Here is a 26,837-nt window from a genome sequence, read left to right as displayed (position 1 = left end):
AGGGGTCTGTCTTGATCACCTGGAATAATAAGTAGACGCCTGAGGAGCATGGCTGAAACTATGATATATATTATATATTACGATATATAATATATAACTTATACATAACATATAATATATAACGATGCTGAAAGTCTGGAATGTTCATTGATCATGAAGAATAGGAACCTACGGAGACCCTCCCAAAGCTGGGTCTGCACCAGGCCGCCATCCGTCATTAGCCACCAAAGCCCACCTCTGGGCCAGGTTCCCTCTCTGCCTCTCCTCCCCCCGATGGCTCTCCCTGCCCAGCTTCCTCGTCCAGTTAATGTCGACAGAGGCCGTGTTCCGAGCCGGAGCCTTGGCCAGCCACAGCCCTGACATCTCAGACTCTCAGGAGGTGGAAGGCGGGAGCCGCGTCCTCCTAACAGGTGCTGATGCCAGGGTCGGGACAGCGGCCCCTGTCCCCCGCCCGCTGCCCCCTCATCGGCCCCGCAGACGCTTTCTGAGCACCGTGTCCTGTGAAGCACAAGCCAGGAAGTAAGCACAGGAGAAAGGGAGCCTCTGCTCGGAAACGTGCGGAGGTGCACACCTCTGCGCCATGCACCCTCTGCGCCAGGGAGGAGCAGGGGCGCCCCTCCTCCAGAGGCCCCGCCTCCTCCCCTCAAGCCCGCCCCTCCTCCAGAGGCCCCTCCTCCTCCCCTCAAGCCCTCCCCTTCCTCCAGAGGCCCCTCCTCCCTTCCTCCAGAAGCCCCTCCTACTCTCCTCAAGCCCTCCCCTTCCTCCAGAGGCCCCTCCTCCTCCCCTCAAGCCCTCCCCTTCCTCCAGAGGCCCCGCCTCCTCCCCTCAAGCCCGCCCCTCCTCCAGAGGCCCCGCCTCCCCCCTCAAGCCCTCCCCTTCCTCCAGAGGCCCCTCCTCCCTTCCTCCAGAAGCCCCTCCTACTCTCCTCAAGCCCTCCCCTTCCTCCAGAGGCCCCTCCTCCCCTCAAGCCCTCCCCTTCCTCCAGAGGCCCCTCCTCCCTTCCTCCAGAAGCTCCTCCCTTCCTCCAGAAGCCCCTCCTACTCCCCTCAAGCCCTCCCCTTCCTGCAGAAGCCCCTCCTCCCTTCTTCCAGAAGCCCCTCCTCCTCCCTTCAAGCCCTCCCCTTCCTGCAGAAGCCCCTCCTACTCCCCTCAAGCCCTCCCCTTCCTGTAGAAGCCCCTCCTCCCTTCCTCCAGAGGCCCCTCCTCCTCCCCTCAAGCCCTCCCCTTCCTGCAGAAGCCCCTCCTCCTCCCCTCAAGCCCTCCCCTTCCTGCAGAAGCCCCTCCTCCCTTCCTCCAGAAGCCCCTCCTCCTCCCCTCAAGCCTTCCCCTTCCTCCAGAGGCCCCTCCTCTTCCCCTCAAGCCCTCCCCTTCCTGCAGAAGCCCCTCCTCCTCCCCGCAAGCCCTCCCCTTCCTGCAGAAGCCCCGCCTCCCTTCCTCCAGAGGCCCCTCCTCCTCCCCTCAAGCCCTCCCCTTCCTCCAGAGGCCCCTCCTCCTCCCCTCCAGCCCTCCCCTTCCTCCGGAAGCCCCTCTTGCCCCTCTTCCCAGCCCCTTGCTGTTGGCTGCTAGTTCTGCAGGCGGTGGGGAAGCCCCGTCCCGTCACAGACAGGACAGCTGCCTAGCACCGGCTTTGTGAGTGTCTTGGCAGAAGCCGCCGCCGAGGCCGGTGGGTGGCAGTTTCTTCCTCCCTGCGCTCCCCTGGGCTCCGCACCACCTTTCTCTCAGGATCATGGTGGACGCCCTTTCCAGGGGTTTTCTTTTCCCGCCTCCTCCCTTTCTTCTGCCGTGGGCGGTCGTCTACTCCACGTAGGTGTCCCAGTCTTCTCTGGGTTTGGCCCTCGAGGCCCAGAGCTGATGCCCAGCACCGGATCGTGTTGAGGGGTGTGGTCCTGCGTGGGGGACACACAGCGCGTGGGCAGGCTGGCAGGCGGTCACCTCTGGGCCAGGAACAAGAGTGGAGGCCCGCTGGGTGCGGGGAGCATTTGATCCCTCCATGTGGAGAAAGGGGAAACGGTTTGATCATGTTCTGAGCAACTTCGTGAAAGTGGAGTGTTTTATAAAGGGGCGCTGCTTAGTGGAGGTTCCCAGAGGCTTGCTCATTTTCTCTCCAATTATGTCATTTTTCTCCCCCCAGATTTCTGTTCACAGGTTTGTCTCCTTCCAAGAACCCAAGCATGTGCTAAAGCAATCTATATTGTGACTAGAACATTTTGTTGCAAAAGGCTTTGGTTTTAAAGTAAGTTAAGTGAGACTGTTTCCAGTGGTGCAGGGCTGCTTCGATCTTACAAGTCAGAGGAAGGAAAATCTCAGATGAGCAAACCAAGTTTCAGCTGACCCATCTGTGCGTTCCGAGGCTCATGTGTTGATAGCTGCCACCTGTTATATTTTGCATAAACTCCATTATTTCCTTAACATTTTAGTAGTTTTTTCTCTCCTTCTCATGTATTTGTTGCAACATGCAATCATTTTTATAATCTTTACCTGTAGAGCTCCAGGGCTCAGCTACAATGAACCTGTTGTTGAAATGAGCAAATGTCATGTTTGGAGAGGATGTGTCAAGTTAGAATTGTTGAGGTTTTCTGTGGAACAGAACAATCAAATGCCCGGTCCATGACTGGGAATTTACTCGGTGGACCCTGGGATCCGTGCTGAGTGCTTTGTACATGCTGGAACCAACCCTACAGACACTCTGTGTTTATGTCATTGGCATCAGTGATTCTCCTATTATAGCGTGAGGGAGCAGGTTTCAAATCTAGTAACAGGAAGAGCTGTGTGTGCGGTCACAGCAGTATCCACCGGCACTGCGCCAGCCAGGAATAATAGTATAGTCACACCAAGAACACAGGGCAGTGACAGATCCAGTTTACCTGGAAGGTTTGACTTGCTAAGTGTTTCTCATTTTTGCCATGACTTTGGAAAGTGAGCAGTGGCATTGTCCTTGTGTCAGAGAATCAGAGCCCAGGTCGTGGTGGGTGAGGGATGCCGATGGGAGCAGGCCTGCCTGGCCCTGAGTTTGCTCTCATTGACAGAGCCAAGGCAGCTGTTGCTTCCCAAGGCAGGCAGGGTCAGCCATCTTACAGGGAAACATGTCCTGAGTCCCACTTGTCACTGGTGGGAAGGGGGGAAAAGTAATCCTCCATAGAATGGTAGAGAAAGCTATTCCATGTTCAGCTGTGTGCATTTGTTCGTTCATTCATTCACTCATTCATACACTCAGCTGCTACTTACCACAGCCCTCCAGCTCCTGGGAGCTCTGTTCTAGGGGTCTGTCTTTGTGATGTCTCTTCAGTTCCCCAAGTCATTAGCCATGCCCCAGCTAGCCACACCCTCCCGGCGTGGCCATGCCCCTCTAGGCCAGCCGCACCCATCTTCCAGAATGGCCCATCCACCTTCCAGCCTGGCCACACCCCTCTTCCCTGCTGACCAGTGCCCATCCTCCAGGATGGCCCTGCCCGCTGCTCACCCCGGTTGGTTCCTTGTGTGTTTCTCACGCCTTTTTGGTTTTCCTGTTCAGGCCTCAGGTCAGGTGTTCACCCCCTTTCCTGGACACCACACAGGGTATTCCCCAATCTCTGCACTCTTAGCTATTTGTTTCCTTTGGAGACTGGGGACCGATGACAGCTGTCTCTAGCTTTTTCAATGACCCAGTCATCCTCATCATTATCATCATCCTCATCCTCATCATTATCATTATCATCATCATTGGTTTTATGCGTCTGTTGAGGCTGCCATAACAAAGTACTTAACAGCTATTGGCTTCTCCTCTTCCTCTTCTTCCTCCTCCTCCTCCTCCTCTTCCTCTTCTTCCTCCTCCTCCTCTACCTCATCTCTTCCTTCTCCCACTCCTCCTCCTCCTTCTCCTCCTCTTCTTCCTTCTCCTCCTTTTCTTCCTTCTCTTCCATCTTATCAGTTTAGGTCTTAACTCGACCAGTTTGTGAGACTTTTTGAGTTTGGCTTCTCTCATTCAACATGATCTCCACATCCAGCCATTTCTCCTGAAGTAATTTCATTTCTCATGACTGAGTAATATTCCATAGCTCATATACTTATGACCCATATTTTCCCTATTCATTCATGGTTGTTGGATACCTTGGCCTCTCCCATAATTTGGCTGTGTTTTATTGGCCCTAAGCTATTCGGCAGTCACACTGGACTTGGCTCAACCTTATATTACATTTATCTAACTTTGCCACTCAATTCTGCTTCCATTTCTCAAAAGCCCGGCTACAGGCAGCCAACAATAATGGTGACACAGTCTGCATGATAGATTACTATGAAGTTTTCTCATCAGATTAATTGGTCTGTTTCCTTTGATCATAGCCTCTCACAAAGTCTCAGAACAGGGACAAAATGTAGACAAGCTAGAGTGAAGACATTTGCCAGAATGTAACAGTAATGGCCTCTAGTTCAATTCCCAGTAGACTCTTCTTTCTCGTGTCAAACCCCATGAGCACAGACTTTTCCACTTTTCTACCAGTGTTTTGGCCTTCTGAGCTTCCATGAGGTTTGTCCATTAAACTTACCTTAAAGTATTCCAAGGCTTTTTTATCTCACATCTCCAAAACTTGCCAGATACGTATAACTAAACAGTTCCAAAGTCTTAATTAAAAACGGCATGGGTAGGTTTCACCTCAGCAATGACCCCACTTCTCTTTAATAGTATTTTGTGCATGTTAGCTTCTCCCACTGCTATGGCAACACTATCTCAAACAAACCAAGCAGAGGTATGAATGATTTGTCCTGACTTATGGCTCAGAGGGTCTGCCTCTGTTTCTGTACCCATAGTGAGGCAGGACATCATGGTGGGGTCGGTGTGTGGCAGAAGCTGTTCTTATGGAGGATAGGAAGCAGAGAGAAAGGAAGGGAGCGTTATCAGACATGACCTCAGAGTCAAGCTCTTGGTGGACTACTTCTTGAAGGTAGACTCCATCTTCAAAAGTTTTGAGAATCTCCCCAAATAACACCACCAGCTGGGGACTAAATGTTCAACCCATGAGTGTATGGGAAACACTGAATATTCAAACCATAACAGATCCTGTCTGTGTCTCTGTCCTCCTTTATCTCTTTTCTCTCCCTTCTACTATGATGTTATTCATGACATACGCAGTGAACTGCCTCAATCTGAGGCTCACTCCGGAAAGATTTCAGTCCCCTCTGGCCTTCCTGCCAGCCTTGCCCAGGCTCTCTGTCATGCCTTGGGGCTGCCTGGTTGTCAGGATTGCTCCACTGATGATCTCTGGGCTATGAACTTGCATGGCTGGGCATTTCTTTCAGCAAAGAGAGACTAGCTAAGCAGGTAGGTAGTTTCTGAAACCAAAATATGCCTTGAGTCAGCCAGCATCTCTTCAGTTAAGTCGATTCCTGTGCCATGGTGGAAGTGAGGATGGATGGCTGGAGATGTGCTGCACCTCTGGACCCTGCGACCCCCCTGCCGAGGACCCGAGCACAGGCAGAGGTGGAGAACTGAGGGATTCGTGTGGGTTCACAGCAGCTCTGGCTCTTCCGCCCACAGCTCCCCTGAAAGTGGCTTAGGGACCTCACACAGTGCTCGGCTCATCCAGGCCACTCTCCCAGTGCCTCTGGCCTCAGTGCGTGGCGTGCTCAGTACACAGCATGTGCAGCGAGGCCCTCTAAGTGTTTCAGGCCCCCCATGTGTGGGGCAGTTAATGGAGGATGCCTGTTTGTGGTTAATGAGAAAATAAATCACAGTGTGAGCATCTGCGTTGAGACATGGATTTTGTTCCGCACTGGCTCAGCTTCCTTCAGGGCTCAGGCAGGACTAAGGCCACGTGACTTGATGTCAGCACTGGGCATGTGTGAGCATCGGAGCTCACTGTGCAAAAGGAGGAGGGATGGCCATTTTCTTGTCTCTTCCCTGTCACCCCTCCCCATTTAGCTGCTCAGTAGTTATATCAAAAAGTGTCAGGAAAGCCAGGTGCCAGTGGCTCATTCCTGTCATCCTAGCTACTCAGGAGGTTGAGATCTGAGGAGCACCGTTCAAAGCCAGCCTGGGCAGGACCATCTGTGAGACTCTTATCTCCAATTAAAGACCAGAAAACCAGAAGTGGTGCTGTGGCTCACGTGGTAGAATGCTCGCCTTGAACTGAAGAGCTGAGGGACAGCGCCTAGGCCCAGAGTTCAAGCCCCACGACCAACACCACCACCACCAAAAAAGCGTCAGGAGATGCTAAGCCTAAAATTCAGGCCTGAGTCCCATGCTGTTCTCTACCCTTCCCGAGGGAGCAGATAACACTGGTCTTTGGTAGCCACGTCCATGTTTCCCGGCGGATCACTGCCTTGGGAACTGGGGGAGCCTTTCCTGGTTAAGTTGCCCACTCGCATGCCACTCATGGGATTTGCCCTCCATTGTGCAGCTACAGGCTGGTTGAGGGAGATACCAGAGCCTTGCTCACCCAGAGTTGGTTAGCAATGACTCTGCTCTTGTTTCCACAACTCAGACAGCTTCAGGGGTATGTGCACAGGGTCCACTGAACGTGGGCTCAGGCCTTCACCCGTTCCATCCGCTGAGCCCCCGTTCCCTGCCAGGTGCCTGAGTGGGATTTCTGGCTGGAGAGCATCCTTTCCAAGTCCACATCGAGCTGGAAGCTCAGAGCATGACCATATTTGCAGAGGTAATTGAGGGTCTGAAGTGGGAATCTTCCTGCATTGAAGGTGTTCCATACATCAAATCCCTGGTGTCCTCGTGAGAAGAAAGAACAGAGGCTGGTACAGGGGTGGGTCCACACGAAGGGAAGGGCAGAGGCCGTGGCAGAGGGAGTGGCAGGGACTTTGGTGTCCAGTCCACGCTGGTGGAGGCAGGAGGGGAGCCTCCCCCAGTGCCCACGCCCTGACTTGGGACTTGTGGCCTCTCACTCAGTGAGAAGGTGCCTCCCTGTTGTCTCAAGTGACTAGTGACAATCTACTACGTCTGTCCTAGGGAGCCAGTGCACTGGCGCACAGGAGGGAGGTGTGTCCGAGAGCCTTGGCTCTCGAGGAATTCATAGCTGCGGTCTGAACCTCCCTCTGAAACACGGGCGCTGTCTTTCTTCCCCGGGAGTCCACGTTTCTACCGGCATCCCAGTGATCTTGTTGCAGGAGTTAGTCACGTGACTTCCTGAGGACTCAGGACTCGGTGTTTTTACTGATAAGGGGATAGACTGAATGAAAAGCCTTGGGAGCTTTATTAATCACATTTATCAACTGGGAAACCAACTGGAGGCTTGCAGAAATCAGTCACAGCTCCAGGCGGCAGATGCCAGGAGAAGTGCCAGGCACGTGGGCCTTGTGGAACGCCGAGGGAAAGTCTGTGCTAAGCTACCGGCCCTGCTGGCCAGCACAGACAGAGGCAGGAGCCTGGAAGAATCCCTGCTCCTTTCCCTGCCTTTTCTTCTCCTATTCTACGTCTTAAACATAGAATATTCTATGTCTTCCACATTGACTACTATGCCCTAGAGGCTTTCCATTTTACTTTTCATTGCTAGGTCTTCAGTTTAATTCCCCCCCCCCAAGATTTCTCTCTCTTTACTGAAACCTCTTTTGTTGTCTTCCATTGACCTTTTATAAAAAGGTCAGGGTGGCTCACGCCTATAATCCCAGCTACTCAGGAGGCTGAGATCTGAGGATTGTAGTTCAGAGCCAGTCCAGGCAGGAAAGTCCGTGACACTCTTATCTCCAATGAACCACCAGAAAACCAGAAATGGCACTGTGGCTCAAGTGGTAAGAGCACTCGCCTTGAGCTGAAAAGCTGAGGTACAGCACCCAGGCCCAGAATTCAAGCCCCACGACTGACCAAAAAAGCCATAAACAAAACAAAAAGAAACCATTTCATTTATTATGTGTTCTTCTTTTGCTCCCTTTTAGCTGTTTAGCTGTATCCTTTGTGTTCATTTTGAAGTTTATTGGTAACTGAACTGTTTGCTTATTTATTTTTATCTACTTTTCACACCGAATTCCTTTGCTTCTTGGTGTATGTGCTTTGAGTTTGTATTTGCCTATAAGTGTCCTCACTCATCTTATTACACATTCTGTTCATCATTTCTTCACACTCAATGGCTAGGATGTCCTCCACTTCACTGTCATTCTGGTTCTCTCGTGTCAGTGTCGGTTTCTTGAGATGCTGTGTTTCCTACTTTCTCATAGTTCTGCATTGGGATTTACTGTTGCCATTTTCCCCAGTCTGGGGGGATTTTCAGGAATGTGGGACTCCATGCAACAGAACCAGGAAGGTTCTAGGAGGTCACCATAGGACACTGGTGCTACCACCTCCCATCTGCTGGCCATCTCCCCTTGCCCTGGGCAAGTGACCGCTGGCAGCCAAGCGCAGGACTTCTGGGCCTTTGGCTCACTTCAGCCTCGTCCATGCACATCAGACAGACATGAAGCCCCCACCGACTCAGAGCGTACACAGAGTGGGTACTCTTCTGTCAGGATCAGCAGTCAGGACAGTGCCAATGAAGCAAGGAATTCTAGCTATGTGCTGCAAGTCGTTGACACCTAAGCCCATGAGCGTTAATGAACCACCTGTTTCTCTACTCACTCACCGTCCCTGGGAAGCCCACATTTGTGGAGGGGAATGTATGAATGGAATACTTAGAACACTGTAACCTTAATTATTAAGAAACCCAGAGTCCGCCGGACTCTCCTGCCTTTGTAGACAAGTCTGGGCCTACAGTCTTGGGCTCCCCAAAGTGCTGACCCAGACAAGCTTCCACAAGATGGAGCTGGAGGGAGCGGGCCTCCTGGGCCGGGTTTCCTGGAGAGGGTGGGAAGAGTGTGACAGCGCAGAGCCCTTCCTGCTCCAGATAACAGGGCAAGGTCGAGGGAAATCCCTCTCCTGGAGGAAACCGGCCGAGAGGGGTGACGGCCCCTCTCCGCAGCACCGACAGCTCGCACTGTTAGAGGAACTGCTGTGTGTGTGACGCCGTCTGAGCTCTGTAGCAGGCGGGCACCGTCCTGCCATTTACAGATAGGATGATCTGAGGCGCGCAGGGGCTCAGTGACTCGTTTGTGGACATAGGTGGTGGCCGGGTCGCTCAGGTTCTCAGCCTGTGTCTCCAGACCAGCCCTCCCGAGCCCTGGCTGGGTGCCCCGTGGCAGGAGCAAGGGTTTGTGGGAGGTGTGGTGAAACGGCACCAAGCAGGTCACTGGGGTGGGTGTCCCAGACCAGAGTGGCGTGCCCCCAGCCCTCCTCCCCCATCACCCTCCCCCAGCTGAAAGGTCTCTGCAGAAACCTCCTTTGAGATGGGACATGACCACAAGAGGCCTGGCAGCGAGGTGCAGGCGCTCTCTTTGAAGAGTGGGTGCCAGATGCCATCAGGGGCAAGGGACTGTATTTCCCAGCATACTGCTGGGCACCGAAGCAAAGCCACATGGCCAAGCATATGGCTTTACTTTTCCCTTGACCTTCACTGAGTGGAAAAGAGGTGAAAATAAGGAATTTCTTCTCTCGGCCAGCTTTTTTTTCTTCTGTACATAAACATATCCAGGTCAACGAAGCAAGGTTTGGCTAAGTTAACCGTTAACCTTGTCTCCCTATTCTAAGAAGCAAGGTTTGGCTAAGTTAACCGTTAACCTTGTCTCCCTATTCTAAGCACGTTAGGCATTTGATCACTTACTGGAGTCTGACTTTGGCCTGGCAGGGACACAATTTAGCTTAATTATCCTCCACTGCATAAGTTAACATACAAGGAACAAATTGTATTCGTTGACGTCCCCTCATGCCTGCTTCCATTACGCCGTGAACTAATCAATTCACTTTATCTTTGTAAATAAAACTCCTCGTTCCTAGTCACTGGAAACTGGCTGTAATTCCATCTAATTCAATAATATTTGCTGAACAGACGCTATGAATATAGAGATCCAGTCAGTTAATTGGTATGTATTGAATAGGGAGTACTACGCGAGGTGCCGAGGGTACAACAACAGAGAGAAATAAACCTGGCCTCTGACCTCAAGGGGCCAGTGGAGTAGGGAAATGTGGACTCCATTAAGCATTCAAATTTATGCAGAATTATTCAGAACGTTGAGTGTGGCAGATGCACCACGTGACGTGAGGATGCGTGATCAGGCCAGGACTCGCTGGAGGGTGGAGCGGCCTCTGGGGACACACAGGCAGCAGCAAGCTGACAAGTGCAGGGCCTGGAGAACTTCAGAGGCACCGGCTGTTCTAGAAAGAAGTAGCCTATGTCTGCAGCACGGGGAGCGTGCACCACGTGGCGTCCACCAGGCGAGAGATCTTGTAGTCAGGAGTGGGGGTGAGGAGGAAGAACTTGCTTGGCACTGAGACTCCAGAAGAGAGGGTGAGTGGGATCACTGCCCAGGTCGTGGGGCAGTGGACACTGAGCAGTCACTGTGCCTGTGAGAGAAGAGGGCCGGTGAGAGGGATGTGAGAGTGGACAGACAGGAGGACAGGGAAGAGGAAACACAGACCTAACTTGATAAAGCATGGGCTATGGGGCCGGGAGAGAAGGGAGCAGAGGATGAGGTCCTGGCTTGCGGCCTCGGCAGGTTGATGCGGCTTGGCGGGCACTGCCCAGCCTGGGTTCTGCCGAGTCTGCTCAGGTCTGCCCCGATGACAGCCGGGATGCATCTGTGGAGTTCCAGGCGGTCCTGAAACCCCTGAGAAATGCTATAGGGTAGACATCAGTCACACAGCCTACAAGGCCGAGACAGCTGGGGCAGTCTCTGAGGTGTAGCTCTGGGCTCTGGAGACCTTGAGGAGAGAGAGGTTGTGGAAGAGCCGTTGTTGTGTGCCTGGAACCCCGAGACTGAGTGTGCTGGGCGGTAGAAGTAGGAGGGGCAGTTGGTGAGGAGCATGGCATGGCTGTCATAGGGGGAGGTGCAGGGTGTGGTTAGGGTCTGGGGTCAGCAGGGTGGCTGTGCACTGTTGACCTGTGTTGGGAGAGGGGTTGGGGTGGAGCCGATTCACCCTGGGGTGGTGAGGGAGGATGTAGGCATAGTTAGATGAAGAGTCCTACCACCATGAATTGCAAGAGGGACACATGACCAATGAAGTGGCAGGTGGATGGTAAGGCAGCAGCAGCCTGGTCTTCCAGTAGCTCACAATGTCAAGGGTTAGACAGACAGACGACAGGCAGGAATGGACTGAGAAGGGGTGAGCCAGCCTCAGGTAAGCTGCTCTTTGGGTGTGTGAAAGGGCCAGGTGGATAAGAGTGGGGGTCACCACAGGGAAAGGCCATTCTGGAAAAGAACCGCATGCGCAAGGATTTCAGATCTCTGGGTTCTCATGTCACTTCCCCTGTCCCTGCAAAGATATCTCACCTTGTGTGTCACTGGTGAGGTTTTAACTGTGGAGAGAAAGCGGAATATGCTGAGTATTTTCTGAAGCACTCCAGTGATGGCCAGTGTAATGCATCTGAATATAGAAAACACTGGGGTTAAGACACACATGGGAAGAGATAGTTAAGAACTAAGGGGAGGGGCAGTTAGTACTCAGAATAGATATAGAATTCAAAATGTTGCATATCAAGTCCGGTGGCTGTATTCCTAGCTACTCAGGCTGAGACGTGAGGATGTGGTTTAAATCCAACTTGGGCAGAAAGATCTCTTGAGACTCTTACCTCCAGTTAACCAGCAAAAAGCCAGAAGTGGAGCTGTGGCTGACTCCAGTGGTAGGGTGCCAGCCTTAAGAAAAAGAAAAGGCTTAGGCCCCGAGTTTAAGGAACCTAGGATAGGCACATGTACACATACGAAAATAATGTTATCATCAAAAAGACCTAATGATCCAGTCAATAAATGGGCAATGAACGGCCACCTTCCCAAAGCAGCAGCACAGACTGCCAGCAAAGACGTGGGAAAAAATTGTCCACCATTCTTAGCCACCAGAGAAATGCAGATTACAAGTACACTGAAATCCTATCTCACCCCAGTCACAATGGCTGTCATTAAGAAAACAGATGACAATAATACATGCTTGTGAGAATGTTGGCTGGGGGAATTAAATCCTTAAACACTGTTGGCAGGAACATAAGTTAGTGCAGTCACTACAGACACCAGTATGGAGAGCCCTCAAGAAAGCAGAAGTAAAACTTCCTGAAGGTCTTACTATAGCATTCTTGGACAGACACCTGAAGGAATCCAAGTTAGCATACAATAGAGATACTTGGACACCCGTGTTGATTGTGGGACTATGCACACATATAAAAGTAACAGAATCAGCCTGTGTGATCATCAGTGACTTCCTAGGCAAAGAAAACATGATAGGTTATTATTCAGCCATAAAGAAGTACATAATGTCATTTGCAGGTAATCATGTTAAGCAAAACAAGCCAGACTCAGAAAAAACATGCTTTCTCTCATAAGTAGAATGGAGTTCTTTTTTTCTTTTTTCTCTCTTAAAAAAATGTGATATCATTCAGTAGTCCTGGGTCCTTTTCTTTTCTCCATCAAATAAGGAATTAGGAGGCAGAAAACATGGTACCAGAAGCAAAGTTTATTTGAAAGCAAGAGTAAGACACCAGAGGAAACTGAGGAAAAGCCTCTTGGCTACTAGTGGGTTGGTACAAGCCTCCAACCTGGACTCCCAATTGGGAGGGCTGTCTTATGCTATATGAGGTCTTATTCACCTGTTTTCCAGATGAGGAGGAAGAGGAGGAGGGGGAGGAGAAGGAGGAGGAGGAAGAAGAGGAACATATACACTTCTCAGTGCAAGAGAGCTAGAAGTGGGGCCCAGAAATCAGTAGCCTGATGCAGTCTCCTGGGCCCCTCTTTTAGTCCTTCGGGCGAGCCTCAGCTGCTCTGGCATCCGGTTGGGTCACCACACCCCTCACGCCAAGGGAGGGGCGTCTGTCCCCTGCGTGGGTCTGCTCCTGGGTCCTCAGGGGCTTTGCTTTCCCAGAATCATTACCTCAACTTCCCTAGGGAAGCTCCCATCGGCTTCACTGGCCGCCCTCCTTTCTCAGGGTCCCCAGAGAGGAAGGCTGTCACCGCTACTGGTTGCTGTCACTCCTGCCCTCCTAATTTCCCCCCTTCGCCTCTCTCAAATGTGAAGTTAGAGGGGGGTTGCTTACAAACATGTAGGAGCCCAGTGGCAGAGGGAGGGGAGCCAGGGAGGATGATGGAGTGACCATGGTTAACACGCATTGTGTACATGTATGGAACGCAGCATTTCAAATAATTAACATACACAAGTACAAAAAAGTGAAAACAGTCACAGTAGAAAAACACCTCACTAGCCAGGGGCCATGTCTGTAATCCTTGCTACTCTGGAAGCTGAGATCTGAGGATTGAGATCCAAAGGCAGCTGAGACCCTTATCCCCCATTAACCAGCAAAAAAGCCAAAAGAGGGGGCTGTGCTCAAGCGGCCGAGCATTAGCCTTGTACAAAGTGCTTAGGGACAGTGCCCAGCCTAGGACTGGCATTCCCCCCCTTCCCTGAAAAGAGACAAAAAACATCTGAATACAAGTTTCACAAACCTGACTTCTCTTTCCCTTTCTTTCTCTTTTGTAGTCAACTTTGACCACTTTCAGATTCTGCGGGCCATTGGTAAAGGGAGTTTTGGAAAGGTAAGAATGATAACATTTTCAAACAAATTTCCTCACAAAAGCACAATTTCCTACGCTTAAGTGTGTGTGTATGTGAACACTGTGTGAACACCGTGTGGGCTACTGGGCGCTGGGAATTTCCTGCTAACAGTTTTCAGCTTCACTCATTTGAAATGTGAATGGAAGTTTGAATGGTTTTCTTTGGATCTGGTATGATTTTATTCTGAGAATTGAATTAGCATGGCATCCCTGGTTTGGATGAATTATGGTGGTGATTATTTCAAGATTGCTAATGCTGTGTCTTCCTTGGAGAATCTAAATGAGGAAAGTTGGGAGGGGATTGATAAACCAACAGCAGACATCACGGAGCAGCTCTTTTTGGCAGCACAGACATTTGGTGTCTGCTATCACAGACCTAGGTTTGTGAGCCTTGGCCGGTGTGGAAGACTATCAAAACTTGTGAGCAGGGGCTGGGAAGGTGGCTCAGTGGTAGAGTGCTTGCCTCATATGCATGAGGTCCTGGGTTCGATTCCTCAACACCACAAACAGAAAGAGCCAGAAGTGGCGCTGTGGCTCAAGTGGTAGAGCACTAGCCTTTGGCTGAAGAGCTGAGGGACAGTGCCTAGGACCAGAGTTCAGGTCCCACAACTGACCAAAAACAAAACACAAAAAACAAACCTTGTGAGCAGGCAGAAACTAACTCCTCAGAAACCGAAACATTCCTGGACAAGCCCCAGTCTACTCCACGGACTCAGAACTGTCCCTCGCCCACAGTTGCCTTGAGCTTCTGTGGAATGCAAAGTCTTGTCTTCTCTTTCAGGAACTAGAATTATTTCCATTTCCTGGGTGAAGGAATTTAGATGCAAAACCATGCTGGGTGGCCCAGGAAGAGGGGTCACTTTGTCCATGCCCACCGGCAGGATAACACCGAGGCTGGGAACCGAACGCAAGGCTGTGTGATGATGAGGCACCACACACCCTGCTCAGAGCACCGGGAAGTTACAGAGTCAGACCTAAGAAACTAGAAAGAATCAAACAAGTTCTCCCCTCCCTCTCCCTCTCCCTCTTTTTCTTCTCTTATTGAGCCAGTCCATGAATATTACCTGACTCCATGCCTGCCACTCCCCTAGACTCTGTTGATCAGTAGACATGCAACCAGACCCATGTGCCTTTTCTCAAAGAACTGATGTTCATTCAGAAAGAAGGAAGATAGCAGACTGACAGTATGCATGATTATGTACATGACGTGCTAATCCATGTCCTGGAAGCACAGCAGGGAAAGGAGAGCTGAGCACCAGGAGGGAAGTCATTAACTACATGTGGATATTAAATCTGACATCAATTAACATTGGATACAATGGTTAAGGTCCAGTTCCTGAAGTCACAATAGTTCAGTAGCCATTTTGCTAGCCGTTGCTGTACTGGGCGGCTGGGAGTCTGGAATGTTCCTGTCATCACCGATGTTGTGCTGGAGAACCTCACTTCTCACACAGTGTTTTGGACTCACCTCGGAGCAGACACCCAAGCAAGGCGAAGGAAGGGGACACGTGGCTCCCGGGGGAAGGACCCCAGGTGCAGAGGCCACGGACAGACATGTGCCGGGACCGTGAGAAGCTTGCTATGCAGGCCTGATGGAAGGGGAGGTGGGAGGAGTCCGCTGGACTCAGGCCACGGGAGGCCTTGTCTCCTATGGTAAAGACTTAGGCCGTTTGTCAGAGGGAGAAGGGAAGGCCCTGGAGAGTTGTGAGTGGAGAAGCAGCATGATCTGCTCACAGAAGCTCATCAAAGGCCACGTCAGCAGTCTTGTCGAGAGGAACATGTGAGGGCCAAGGGGAGATTCAGGGAGAGCAGCGAGAAGGCTGCTCTAGAGTCTGGCAAGCAGGGCCACCAGCTTGGCTCTTGGGTGGTGTAGACAGTAAGCATGAGTTCGATTTTAGACACATTTCAAAGCTGCCTCTGGCTCCAGTTGCCTCGCAGGTCATAGATGTCAGCAGACCCAGATTCTTCCCGTTCCCATCCTTCCTTGCAGGATGTGATCTTCCCCTTGGGGCTCAGACCTCCTGGTTTTAAGACGTGAACGTCCCACAATTCCTCCCAGCCAACTTCTTCTGCTTCATTGGTTGTCGTTGGTCATGTGACCACCATACCTGCTAAGAATGCTGGGGACATGAGTCTCTAATTTTCAGCCTGCATTTGGAAGACTGGCTCTTCCTAGAGGAGGAGGGCAGTGGCCTAGCTCAGCTGGGCCCCCAAAGTGCCTTTAATCACATGCAGTGTACTGACCACTATGGCACTCATTTCTTGGGGAGCAAAAGTAAATGAGACATGGTCCCGGGTGAGCCAGAGCTCAGCACTGTATGGGTGGACTGATATGTGGACTGGAGTGTCCAGTGACTCACTCAGTTCCTGGGGCAGATCGTCTCCTCTGAGGGAGAGACTCCCTGGCCACTTCTTCTCTTTTGCTCAAGTGGTTTTGTGGTATAGAGCGTTTCAGTGTCTTTCTCCACACGATATATTTGGGATTCAGGCCCTACACAGAACATTGCTGAGCTGGTGCAAATTCTACCGAGTGGAACTGCAAGCATATGGTGGGGGCAGGATATTTGCTCTGTCAGGTGAATTGGATGTCTTGTTAATCATATGATTACAGAGCTGCTGAGCAGTCAGGAGTCATCATCCTGACAACACTGACACATACATGAGACATAGAAAACTTTGACCTGGTGTGGGTGGCTTACGGGCCCAGTAGGTCAGACCACAGGACCCAGGTATTTGGTCAAATCTTGCTCTTCATGACACCATTGGTGGTACTCTTTTTGTTTTGTTTCGTGCTGGTCCTGGAGCTTGAAATCAGGATTTGAGTCCTGTTCCTGATCATTTTGCCCAAGGCTAGTGCTCTTCACTTGAACCACAGCTCTACTTCTGGCATTTTGGTGGTTAATCGGAGAGAAGAGTCTCATGAACCTTCCAACCTTGGCTTGCTTTGAGCCTTGATTCTCAAATCTCAGCCTCCTGAGTAGCTAGGAGTATAAGCATGAGCCGCCAGTGCCTAGCTTCCGCCATTTTAATTGTATCCCATAAAGCCTGAAATAGCATTTTATTATTATATAGCTCAAAATATTTTCTAATTTCATTTGTGAGCTCTTCTTTAACCAATAAATTATGTAGGCAAGTATTGTTTTATTTCAAAGTACCCCTTTTCCAAATTTCTTATTGTTCTTGATTTTAAGGTATTCTGTTTGGGTCCAGAATATACTCTTACTATTTCATCTCCTTTACATGTACTGAGATTTATTCACTAAAAGGTGTTTCAGAGTTGCTAGGGATGAGTTAATCGAAAGTGTCATCACTGACTTTGCAAATCTAATGGTTTTGTCTACTTCTGAGATAGTTGTATGTAATCTCCAGCTATGATCAATTCTGTTAGTGCTGGCTTCTTCTGTGTTAGATACACACGAATTTCTGATTGTGGTGGCCTCTCACAATAAATTGGTCCAGTTATGAAATAAATGCCTTTCTCTTTCCTGGCTAATGCTTTTTATGTTGAAGCTTACCTTCTCTGAGATTAAGATAGCCACCCATTCTACATGTTTACTGTTCCTGTGAATGATAGGTATATTTTCTCTGCATTTGCTTTTAATCTGTTCTTTCCATTTAATATCAACATTTTGAAGTCAGAGTCTATTCTGAAAATCTCACTTTGAGCTCGATTGCTTCATTAACAGTTGATTATTGGTATGGTTTGGTTCAGATATTGCATGGCTTTATTTTCCTCTTAATCTTCTAATCATTTCTTAAGTGCTGGAGGATTGAACCTGGGCCTCATATATGTACAGCAGGCTCTCCACTGCTAACTCCATCCTCAAGCCCTTTCTATTTTTGTTCTGTTTCTCTTTCTTGTATTGTTTGGGTTGAGTATCTGGAACCCCTTCCATTTTTTTAAGGGATGTGGTGGCTATACTACTCTGTGTTACAATTTTAAATGGTTGCTCTAGGGATTGTACACATCTTACCTATCTATCTATACACACATAGGTATGTGTATATATAATTTTACACTCTGCTGAGTTACATTTCATATAAAATACAAAATCATTGAAATTGTAGAAGTCTGTTTACCTCTGATAGCCTTTATACTGTAGTCAAATGCCTCTGCTTCTCAAATTTTAAATGCATCCCCAAATAACCTAAGTGTGTATGCATGTAAGCAGAAAATACATATTGAAAAATTCCTGAGGAAGTAATCCTTGCTAGTTACTCACATTTTAAAGGAATTGATCTAATTTTAAGGAATCTGGTATGATTTCCATGCAGCCTGAAGAATTTCCCATAGTATCTGATTTGATACAAGTTTCCTATTAATTCGTTATATTTATCTCACTTTTCTGTTTCTGTTGGACATCAGTTTCTGGCTTCGGTCCCTCTCATGAATGATTTTATAGCCTTGTCACCATCCTTGATAATTTGGGATGAAACGTCATCTGCAGATGGAGCTCTTCTGTTACGTAATGAGTCACTTCTACTCCCTACTTTGAAAAATTGCCATTAAAAAAAATAGGTTTACTATGTTGAGGTGAGAATTCTTGATCTTTGGAAATAGTTTTCTCCTGCTACTTAGATGCCCCAGGTTCTCACTTATTTGCATCATTTACTCAGTGTGGCTTCCTTGTAACCGCTGCTTTGAAATTATAGAGAGTGGCCAAACTTAGCAGCCACAAAGAGCCAAACATTTGAAGATCCTATGAGATCTTTGCTTTGTGTGGTTCTTACGCAAACGTTGAGGTTTCGTGGCTCTGTGGAACCTCGAAGCATCACTTTTAACCTACTACATGCTCAGCGTCGTGTGGAGGCCTATCGCCGCTATCTAATCTCGCTGGGCAGAGCAAACTCTCTGTGCCTCCTCAGGACATTCTGACAAGCCCGACAGCACGAGGCTTGGCCTGCGCCGTCACTGAAAGGGTCTAGTTTTCTTCTCCACTTGCGAGGCTCTTTGGCCGAAGAGCCTGTCAGTTTCCACATCAGTTGTCCTAAAACCAAGTCCATCTTTTGAAAAGTCCAACCAAGCTTTCTAAGGTCAATTTTTAAGTCACGTAAGTTGTAGGAGTTCCTTCATGACCTATAAATTCACGTGGAATGCACACCAACAGCCAGTGTTCAGGATGAATTAGTTAACGTTAAGAGAACAGATGATAGCTTTGTTCTGGTTAAGAACAGAAGATAGCTTTGTTCTGGCACATGCAGGTGGAGTCAGGGCCATTATGAACTAGAATGGAGGTGGGCTGGCATAGCATGAGGAAGAAAACCTGCCTCGAAGTACTGAGTGTCTTGGGTTTGCTCGATAGCTGGCACTTAGGAAGAGGTTTCATGAACTCTGACAAGATCCCTGGTTATCGGGTCACACACGTGCATCCATGACAGTCTCATTTTACTCCCATGCTGTGCGGCTGAAGTCTTCCAGCCAGGTCAGAGTCAGCAGGTAGTCTATTGAGTTTAGTGAGAACTCGCTGAGGTTTTGTTTGTTTGTTTGGGTCTTGAGGATTAAACTGTGGGCCTGGGCACTGTCTCTGAGGTTTTTTGCTCAAGGTTGGTACTCTACTACTTCAGCCATAATGCTGCTTCCAGCTCTTTTGGTAGTTAACTGGAGCTAAGAGTCTCATAGACTTTGCTGCCCAGGCTGGCTTTGAACTGTGATCCTCAGATCTCAACCTCCTGAGTAGCCACTGGTTCCTGGCTGGGTTTTATAAGCCTTTTGTGATTGAGTTCTGGGATAGTTGAGGCCTAGAAATTAGATATGCTCAGTGGAAATGCCTCAGATCTGGGACTGAGGCTGATTCTGACCCTCACTAGTTGCAGGACCCAGGCAGCGAACCGACCACTCCAGCTTGGTTTCCCATCTGGGAAGGAATGGAGAACCACACTGGAGCCCTTCCGTGGGTGCAGGGGTGAAAGGCGAGTCACTTCCCCATCAAGTATCAAGTATGAGCAGAAAACAGGTCTGCGTTTGTGGGCGGCCATTTTTCTCACAATGGATAAAGTTGTAGGTTTCTCTGTAGAAAGAAAGACTGATGGTTAAAGACAAAAGCAGATGTAAGAGGTGGGTGGAGACAGAGTCCTGTGGGTAAAGGTCCACTCTACAAATATGTGCACACCTACATGTGCAAACATGCATCTGGATACATAGATAGGTACTCTGTATTAGCCATATACAGTGTACAGATGCTTGTCTATACACAAGTACATACACAGTATAGTCCCTTGTTACTACAGTAGAACTAAAACTACAGGGTTTATTAAGCTTGTAGATTTAGAAACTAGTCCTAGGTCAGCTAGCCCATTGCTTTGTGTGAGGATAGCGGTGACAGACCAGAGGATGTGTCAGAGCTAAGAGCCACATCTCAACCCAGGAAACAGAGAGATCAGAGTGTTACAGCCCCCTGTGAGAGCAAATGACCTAAGGGCCTCCCCTGCCAGGCCCCACCTCTTAAAGTACAGTGTTAGCATGGTATAGGAATATATGACACTGTGGGTGTCATGATCCGTGTGTTCAAAGCACAGCATATGCAGAGCCACCAAGCCAGGCAGATATACACATATGCATGTAAATGTATGCAGCATGGATGTACACTCACGCACACCTGCTAACAGGGTGATGTGCACCCACACACATGGTGATATATGCACATACGCACATGTGACACATACAACACACATTAATCATGTGTGATGCAGATGAACGGCTATTATAGAAGTGAATATCTACAAGTAAATGAGTGATCTAACAATGCATCAGCAGGTCAAGGTAGCCAAATAGTTAGAGCCTCATCTCTGGGTTATTGAAGTCTGGGGGGTAATCTCTCCCATTGCCCTGCACCTAAACACCTGTCCACCCTTGCCCACCTTATCTCACCTCCAGTATCCCTAGACCCCGTTCCCTTTGGCCCCCAACCCCCACCTGCTTGGCTTCCCCTCCATCTGAAGGCTCCTCTTTCTCCTTCGCAGCAGGAGAGGGTCCAGGCTGAGCAGCTCGTAGGTTCCCCACTTGATCCACATCTCCTGTCCGCTTTTATTGTTCTGTTATTTTCAAGATGGGGTCTCTGCAGAGTCTAGTCTTGAACAGCAGTCCTTCCCTGCTAAGCTTTCTGAGAAGCTATAGGATTGCAGGCAGGAGCCACCAGCACCCAGCTGGGGTGTCTTTCTTGATTGGCCAGCAGACCCTCGGCTCAAGCCACTGCAGAATGGTAGCCAAGTAAACATGGAGTTAATTGAAATTCACAGACAAGCCAGAGGCAGCCTGCATATACACTAGCACAAAGCAGCACGAGCTATGGGATAATAGCTCTTGATGTCCCTTCGAGGAAGATTCTGGATTAAAATGGAGCACGTGTTGCGGAGGTGCTGACCATTTCCATACCCAGGCATCCGATCAGGCGTCCCTCTCCCCCCTGCCAGGCCTTCAAAGCCGCAAGCAAATCCATTGTGAAAACATCTTTAAAGGCAGACTATCCAGCCGAGTTCCCAGAATGCAACAGATCCGTGTAGGGGTTAAGCAAGGATGAGGGTTTGTGTATGCGCTTGTCAGTTTGAATGCTCAAAAACATTTGGCTTATCAGTGTATTTTTCCCCTTAAAAAATGTATTACTTTAATCCAGGCACTGATGGCTCATGCCTATAATCCTAGCTACTTAAGAGGCTGAGATACAAGGATTGAGATTCAAAGCTAGCCTGGGCAGGAATGACCATAAGACTCATATTCACCTAGAAGCTGAAAGTGGAGCCGTGGCTCAAGTGTTAAGAGTAACAGGGAAAAAGCCAAGGCACAGTGTCCAGGCCCTGACTTCGAACCCCAGTATTGGCATCAAAATAAATACTTTTCATCTTTTAAATGACTGGGCCTCAAAGGTGGTGGCACTCTGCGGGACGCCTGGCAGGATTGGGGGCATAGTAGACAGTTAGGAACAAGTGCCCTGCCCTTCTGTTTTTCTAGGTCTCTGTGTGTGGCAAGCAGGCTGCAGGAGGTGGGGTGTGGGAAGGGCTGACACCATCAAGCTGGTAGTTTGCTGGGGGCAGAGGCTGCTGAGAACAGCGGTGACCCACTGAGACACTTAAACTCAGATCGAACTGCTGAGAAGGAAACACCACCTGAAGATCTTGCAGAAAGAACATCGCAGAGAAAAGGAGAGACTCTGGCCTGGCGGCCAGAGTCAGCAGTGGCCACAGGACAGCCCGCATCTACCCAGTGCCCAGCACCGCGGCTACACCAACAGGGCTCAGGGTATGGTTGCTCACTTCAGGAAACTGCATGAATTAATGAACTGGCAGCAGAAAAGTTAGTGAGCATGGGCTCGAAAGCCTGGCCCCACCAGCCGCTTCTGGGCAAGTTGCCTGAGTTCTTTGAGGCCTGAGTGAGCTGTTACTCTTAGGTCAGAATGACTTTTAGAACGCTGCAAGGTGTGGGGGGAAGCCTTCGTGTTTCTTTCCAACATCTTTCTGGAGGGTGGAATGCATTTCTCTTCAGTGGGACATTTATGTACATCACATGAATCCGGTCCTGGTTGGCTGGAGGTACACTTGGAGGAGTTGGCCAGCTCCTGGGGACTTTATGCAGTAAAGACTTCAGGAACTGCGGCCTGTTGTGTCCTTCTTAGCCTGGCCTGGCCAAGGGCGTGAGGCCTCCTGGCCAGCTCATTTGCATTTCCTTCCTCTTCCACTGCCAGAGGAACCTTTACCCATCTGTCAGCGCTTCCAGTCTCCCTCACCCCAGAATGAACGGGGCGTGGAGTGGAGGCACCGGGCCTGGACCTTGTCTCCAAACGGACACTGCTGTTTCCTGATGTTTCTGTCTCCCATGGTGGTTCTGAAAGGAGCTCTGTGTGTGTGTGTGTGTGTGTGTGTGTGTGTGTGTGTGCGCGCGCGCGCGTGTGTGTGTGTGTGTGTGCGTGTGTGTGTGTAGCACTATTTAAACACTGCCACCTCTTGCAGTTGTCCCATGCTCCTCCACCTGCCACAGGAGGAGCTCCTGCACACCAAGTCCCCTGTGCCGTGTGTGTACTGTGTACATGCTTACCCTGCCAGCGGCCATTCATCCAATCCTGTCTCTCAGGTCAAACCCCCAACCCTCTCCATCCCTTCAGGACAGGAGGCAGCAGCATGGGTCTGTATCTCAGGCCATGTCTCCCAGCCCTGGGAGCTACAGTCTGAGATCAGGGTCTGCAGAGAAGATTCTTCTTCACCCGGTGACTTGTGTTCAGACCCCTCCTTTCTCCCTGGTCCTCACGCCAGCCTCCCCCATGTGCATCTGGGCTCTGGCCGCCTTCTCTGAGGAGGACGGGGCAGCGTGGATAAGGCCATCCCGGGGACCTCCTTCACCTCCTTCACTTCCACGACCCCATCGTCACATTCTGTGGTCCACAGATGAGGACTTGAGTGTGGGGATTGGAGGAAATGCAACATATCCCTCAGCACCACTGTTTGAATTATCCAAGGCTGTCTGCCACCTGTCACCTCCCATTGAGATGCCGCAGGTGAACTCAGGATGCGCGCAGCTCCCTGGCATTCCAGGGCACCTGTCAGCCACCTGCGGCCAGTCTCGGGGGCCTCCCATGTAGATGGGACACTTTTGTTTTGCAGCGCTGTCTCTGTTGCTATGATGGTGGTGGGTGGGCAGTAGTTTTGGAGTAAAGTACCAAGCCATGTGAGTCTTGTAGGGCCTCTCTTTGGAGCCCTGTGGGGACAGGCCACACCCCCCGCAGCGGTGGCCTGGGGTGGGGCAGGGTCCCCAGGCCCATGGAAGTGACTTTGGGGTGCTGGCTGCCTCCCTGCTTGGTGCACCTGTCACATCCTGCAGGCAGACAGGCACAGGATGTATGCACAGAGAGACTTCCCTCTTCAAGAGTCCCCTTAAACCGTTGTGCAGGCCAGTTTGATCCGTGGTGGTGGGTCCCAGCTGTGCACCACTGGAGAAGCAGGAAGGCATTACAAGGGTTCGGAAGCCGGTGGCAGAAGGCAAGGAGTTGTACCTCACAGCAGTGGACAGTGGTTTTATTCTCATGTCCTGTCCGAGTAGCCCACAAAACTCCAAGACCTCGGACAACATGACGTCTTGAGGGCTCACAAGGGGCTGTTGCAGCTCTAGACATTACCTCCTTGTTCAGGGTAGGAGAGACCAGAAGAGTGGTGTGGGTAGATAGTTGAGACCATGTGTAGTGATTCTCTTTTATGAAAGCATAAAGATCTCCAACAGATCTTGGCTACAACTGTGGCTCTAAGCACATGTATCACAGATCTCAGTTACCTTGGAGAAAACTGCAATAATAAAAGAGAAAGGGCAGGGGGTGTGGATTCAAAGTCACTTATCTGTGGTTAAAAGTCAAGTATGTGAGCCACACACCCACCAGCAGCTCACACCTGCAATCCTAGCTACCCAGGTGGCTTAAGATCTGAGAATTATGGCTTGAAGCCAGCCCAAGCAGTAATGTCTGTGAGACTATCTCCTATTAACCACCAAAAAGCTGGACGTGCAGCTGTGGCTCAAGTGGTAGAGTGCCGATCTTAAGCACAAAGGCTCAGGGACAGCACCCGAGCCCTGAGTTCAAGTGCCAGGACTGGCACACACACACAGCCTAATTATTTGAGCAATGGAAGCCTGCTCCCTCTCATTGATAACCACATCAATTCTAATTTCCTCCCTACGGCTGTTCCCAGAATCTTGCTTCTGCAAGAAAACGGATGTCTTTGAACGAGAGGCTGCAGCCGTTTCCTCATCCAGTAGTTCACTGAGAGCCAGTCCAGCAGAGGTAGAGGTGGGGAGGCTCAGAGAGGGGTCTGCCCAGCGTCTGCCCTGGGACCGGCAAGGGAAGAGCTGTAGCCTTTCTGAGGCGGGAGGGGCTTTCCAGGCTGTGTGACCTGGCTCTGTGCTTCTCTGTCACCGGCCCCTGGTTGAAAATGATAGTCCTGGAGAGAAAAGATGCTCTGAGGAAATGTCCTTGCTTCCCTAGCCATGTGCCCTGAAGAATTCATTGACCTGTCCCAACACGACCTACAGACAATCATACCAAAGCCTACACGAATGAGACGGAGGAGGAGTGTCGACTACGCCTTTGCCTCTGACGCTGGGTGGCTTTGCCCAAGGCTTGCTCTAGTGGTGTTATCCTATGGACAGGGGCTCCGGGCAGCCACTAAGGAGCCCTGGTACCGCCGAGGCCTCATCTTCCCCCTGAAGGTGGAGGCTCCTCGGACCTGGACGGAGCTGCTCGAGGTGACGAGTGACTCCTTCCCGGTCCTCCGTCCAGTGCTCAGAGCACCCGTTTGGGGTTCTGGTGCCTGCAGACCTGGAGGTTGGCTCTGCAGACCTGTTTCTCAGGGGCAGAGCAGCTGACTGAGCGAGTTTGCCACGTGGGGGGACGCGGGTGGATGAGGCCCCGCTTCCTCCCCGGGGCTAGTGCAACGGTGGCCCATGGCAGCAGGTTCTGCTATGGTGCACTTCCGAAGTGGAAGTCCAGCGTGCAGGCACCCAGGAAGGAAACAACCCCCAGGCTGGAAGGAGGAAGGCTGAAGCCTCGTCTGTGGACGTCTGCAGGGCTAGTCCCTCCCACCCCCGCCGCCATGTGCCCCCCCTCCCCCTGGCAGGGCCTGCTGCAGCTGATGCTCAACCTGTCCAAGTAGAGGCTTTGCCCCAGGTTCCCCGGCCTCTGCCCTCTGCATGTGTTCTCCCTTCCTCGACTGAGGACAGTTCTTGCCATTTGACTTAGGACCTACCCTACTTCAACATGGCTCCACTGGGCCCTTGCCTGTACCCCACAGTCTTCCTCCACAGGAGCAGCTGTAAGGAAAACACCCCACACTGGGTGATGTACACGGCAGACTTGTATCCGTCACTGTCCAGAGGTCAAGGGGACAGCATCTTTGGGCCCTGCCAGGGCTCTTCCAGGCTGCACATTGCTAAACTGCCGCTCTGATCTCACATGGTGACGGATCAGCAGCTCTGCAGAGCGCCCTGAAGCTCAGAGAAGTCAGCTGAGCCCATCCAGGGTCACACAGCAGATAGGACTGAAGCCTGGGTTAGATTGGTCGCAGAGCTCAACCTGTGTGTCTGACTTGCCGCCAGACCCTGTCTCAACTCAGTGCATTGGCCTTGTCTGCTCTTTTTATTTGACGTTGGCCAGGTGGACTTCCCATCTCCCAGCCCTGCCTGGCCCAGGAGGAAGTGGGACCCATGGACACTGTCCTCCTCAGGCCCAAGGGGCCACAGGCAGAGTCCATTCTCCTGACCCCTGACCAGCCTTCTCAGCTCGGTGTTGCTGGGGAGCAGAGCATTTCTCAAATGCCTCACGCAAACCCTCAGTTCCCTTTGTCAGGCCCAAGGGGCCAATGAATCAGGTGCTCCCCCCTCCCCGGCTCCTGGCCATTCACCTCCCCACAGCTCTTTTAATAAACCCAAACTTTCCAGCTCCATGAATCTATTTCTTGCCCTCCAAGCCAAACTTCTAAGCACTGGTGGTGTCATCTTCAACTCTACCCGGAAGCCGGAATTAATTTTAAAGAGTCTCCGCCACCTCTAAGCCCCCTCTGAGCCAAGGTGACACCCCTACGGCTCTCCCAGAAGCCTCTGTCCGTTGTTGACAGACGAGCCTCTTGCTCTCTCTGAACACTGCAGACTGTCATCTCAGCCTCGGCTTTCAGGCTGTGGAGAGAGCTGGACCAGGGGTCCTGCCCCACGTGCACACACGTCCCAGGGCCTTGCTCCGCAGGTGCCTTTGCCTGTTTTCCTCCTGACTGGTTCCTGGAGGACAGGGCAGCTCCATTCACATTCCCAAATCTGCAGCGACTCCCCCGTGTTCGAAAGCCAGCCCTCCAGGAACAGAGTTAATGAAAGCGTGAACATCTTTCAGCTTAGCCAGCGCTGGCTGCTCTGCCTGCAGGTTGTCAGAACAGAGCTGACCCTGGGTGTAGGCACCCAGTGAGGGCTTGACTTGCCCTTTCCTTTTCCTTCACATGTTGCCTGAATGCTCTCTTCTCTGGCTCTTGCCCAGGTATGCATCGTGCAGAAGCGAGACACAAAGAAGATGTACGCGATGAAGTACATGAACAAGCAGAAGTGCATCGAGAGGGATGAGGTGCGGAATGTGTTCCGGGAGCTGCAGATCATGCAAGGGCTGGAGCATCCGTTCCTGGTCAATCTGTGGTGAGTGCCACCCCCCTGCGGTGAGCCCCTCCTCAGCTCCTCCCCAGGCCCAGGCCACGCTGGCCTTGCACACAGAAGAACCATGTCCCAGGCTCGAGTAGTGTAAGTTTTCTGATGGAAACTTTAGCGTGCAGGGAGATGGTGGGTCACGCCTGTA

General features: G+C 50.8%; 1 protein-coding gene across 1 annotated transcript in view; it reads left to right on the top strand.

Moving 5' to 3' along the window:
• The window catches only part of LOC138820452 (serine/threonine-protein kinase 32B), a gene marked incomplete at its 3' end in the record, with an annotated part of 153,359 nt that overhangs the window by 20,757 nt on the left and 105,765 nt on the right, over positions 1-26,837 (top strand). The window contains exons 2-3 of the mRNA XM_070012100.1: positions 13,466-13,521; positions 26,529-26,680. Of these exons, the coding sequence (XP_069868201.1) occupies positions 13,466-13,521; positions 26,529-26,680 (208 nt within the window). The remainder of the gene's footprint in view (positions 1-13,465; positions 13,522-26,528; positions 26,681-26,837) is intronic.

This window comes from Dipodomys merriami, unplaced genomic scaffold (genome assembly GCF_024711535.1).
Source record: "Dipodomys merriami isolate MVZ:Mamm:240054 unplaced genomic scaffold, mDipMer1.0.p SCAF_889, whole genome shotgun sequence".
Taxonomy (NCBI): domain Eukaryota; kingdom Metazoa; phylum Chordata; class Mammalia; order Rodentia; family Heteromyidae; genus Dipodomys; species Dipodomys merriami.
This window is presented reverse-complemented; position numbering and strand designations above follow the sequence as displayed.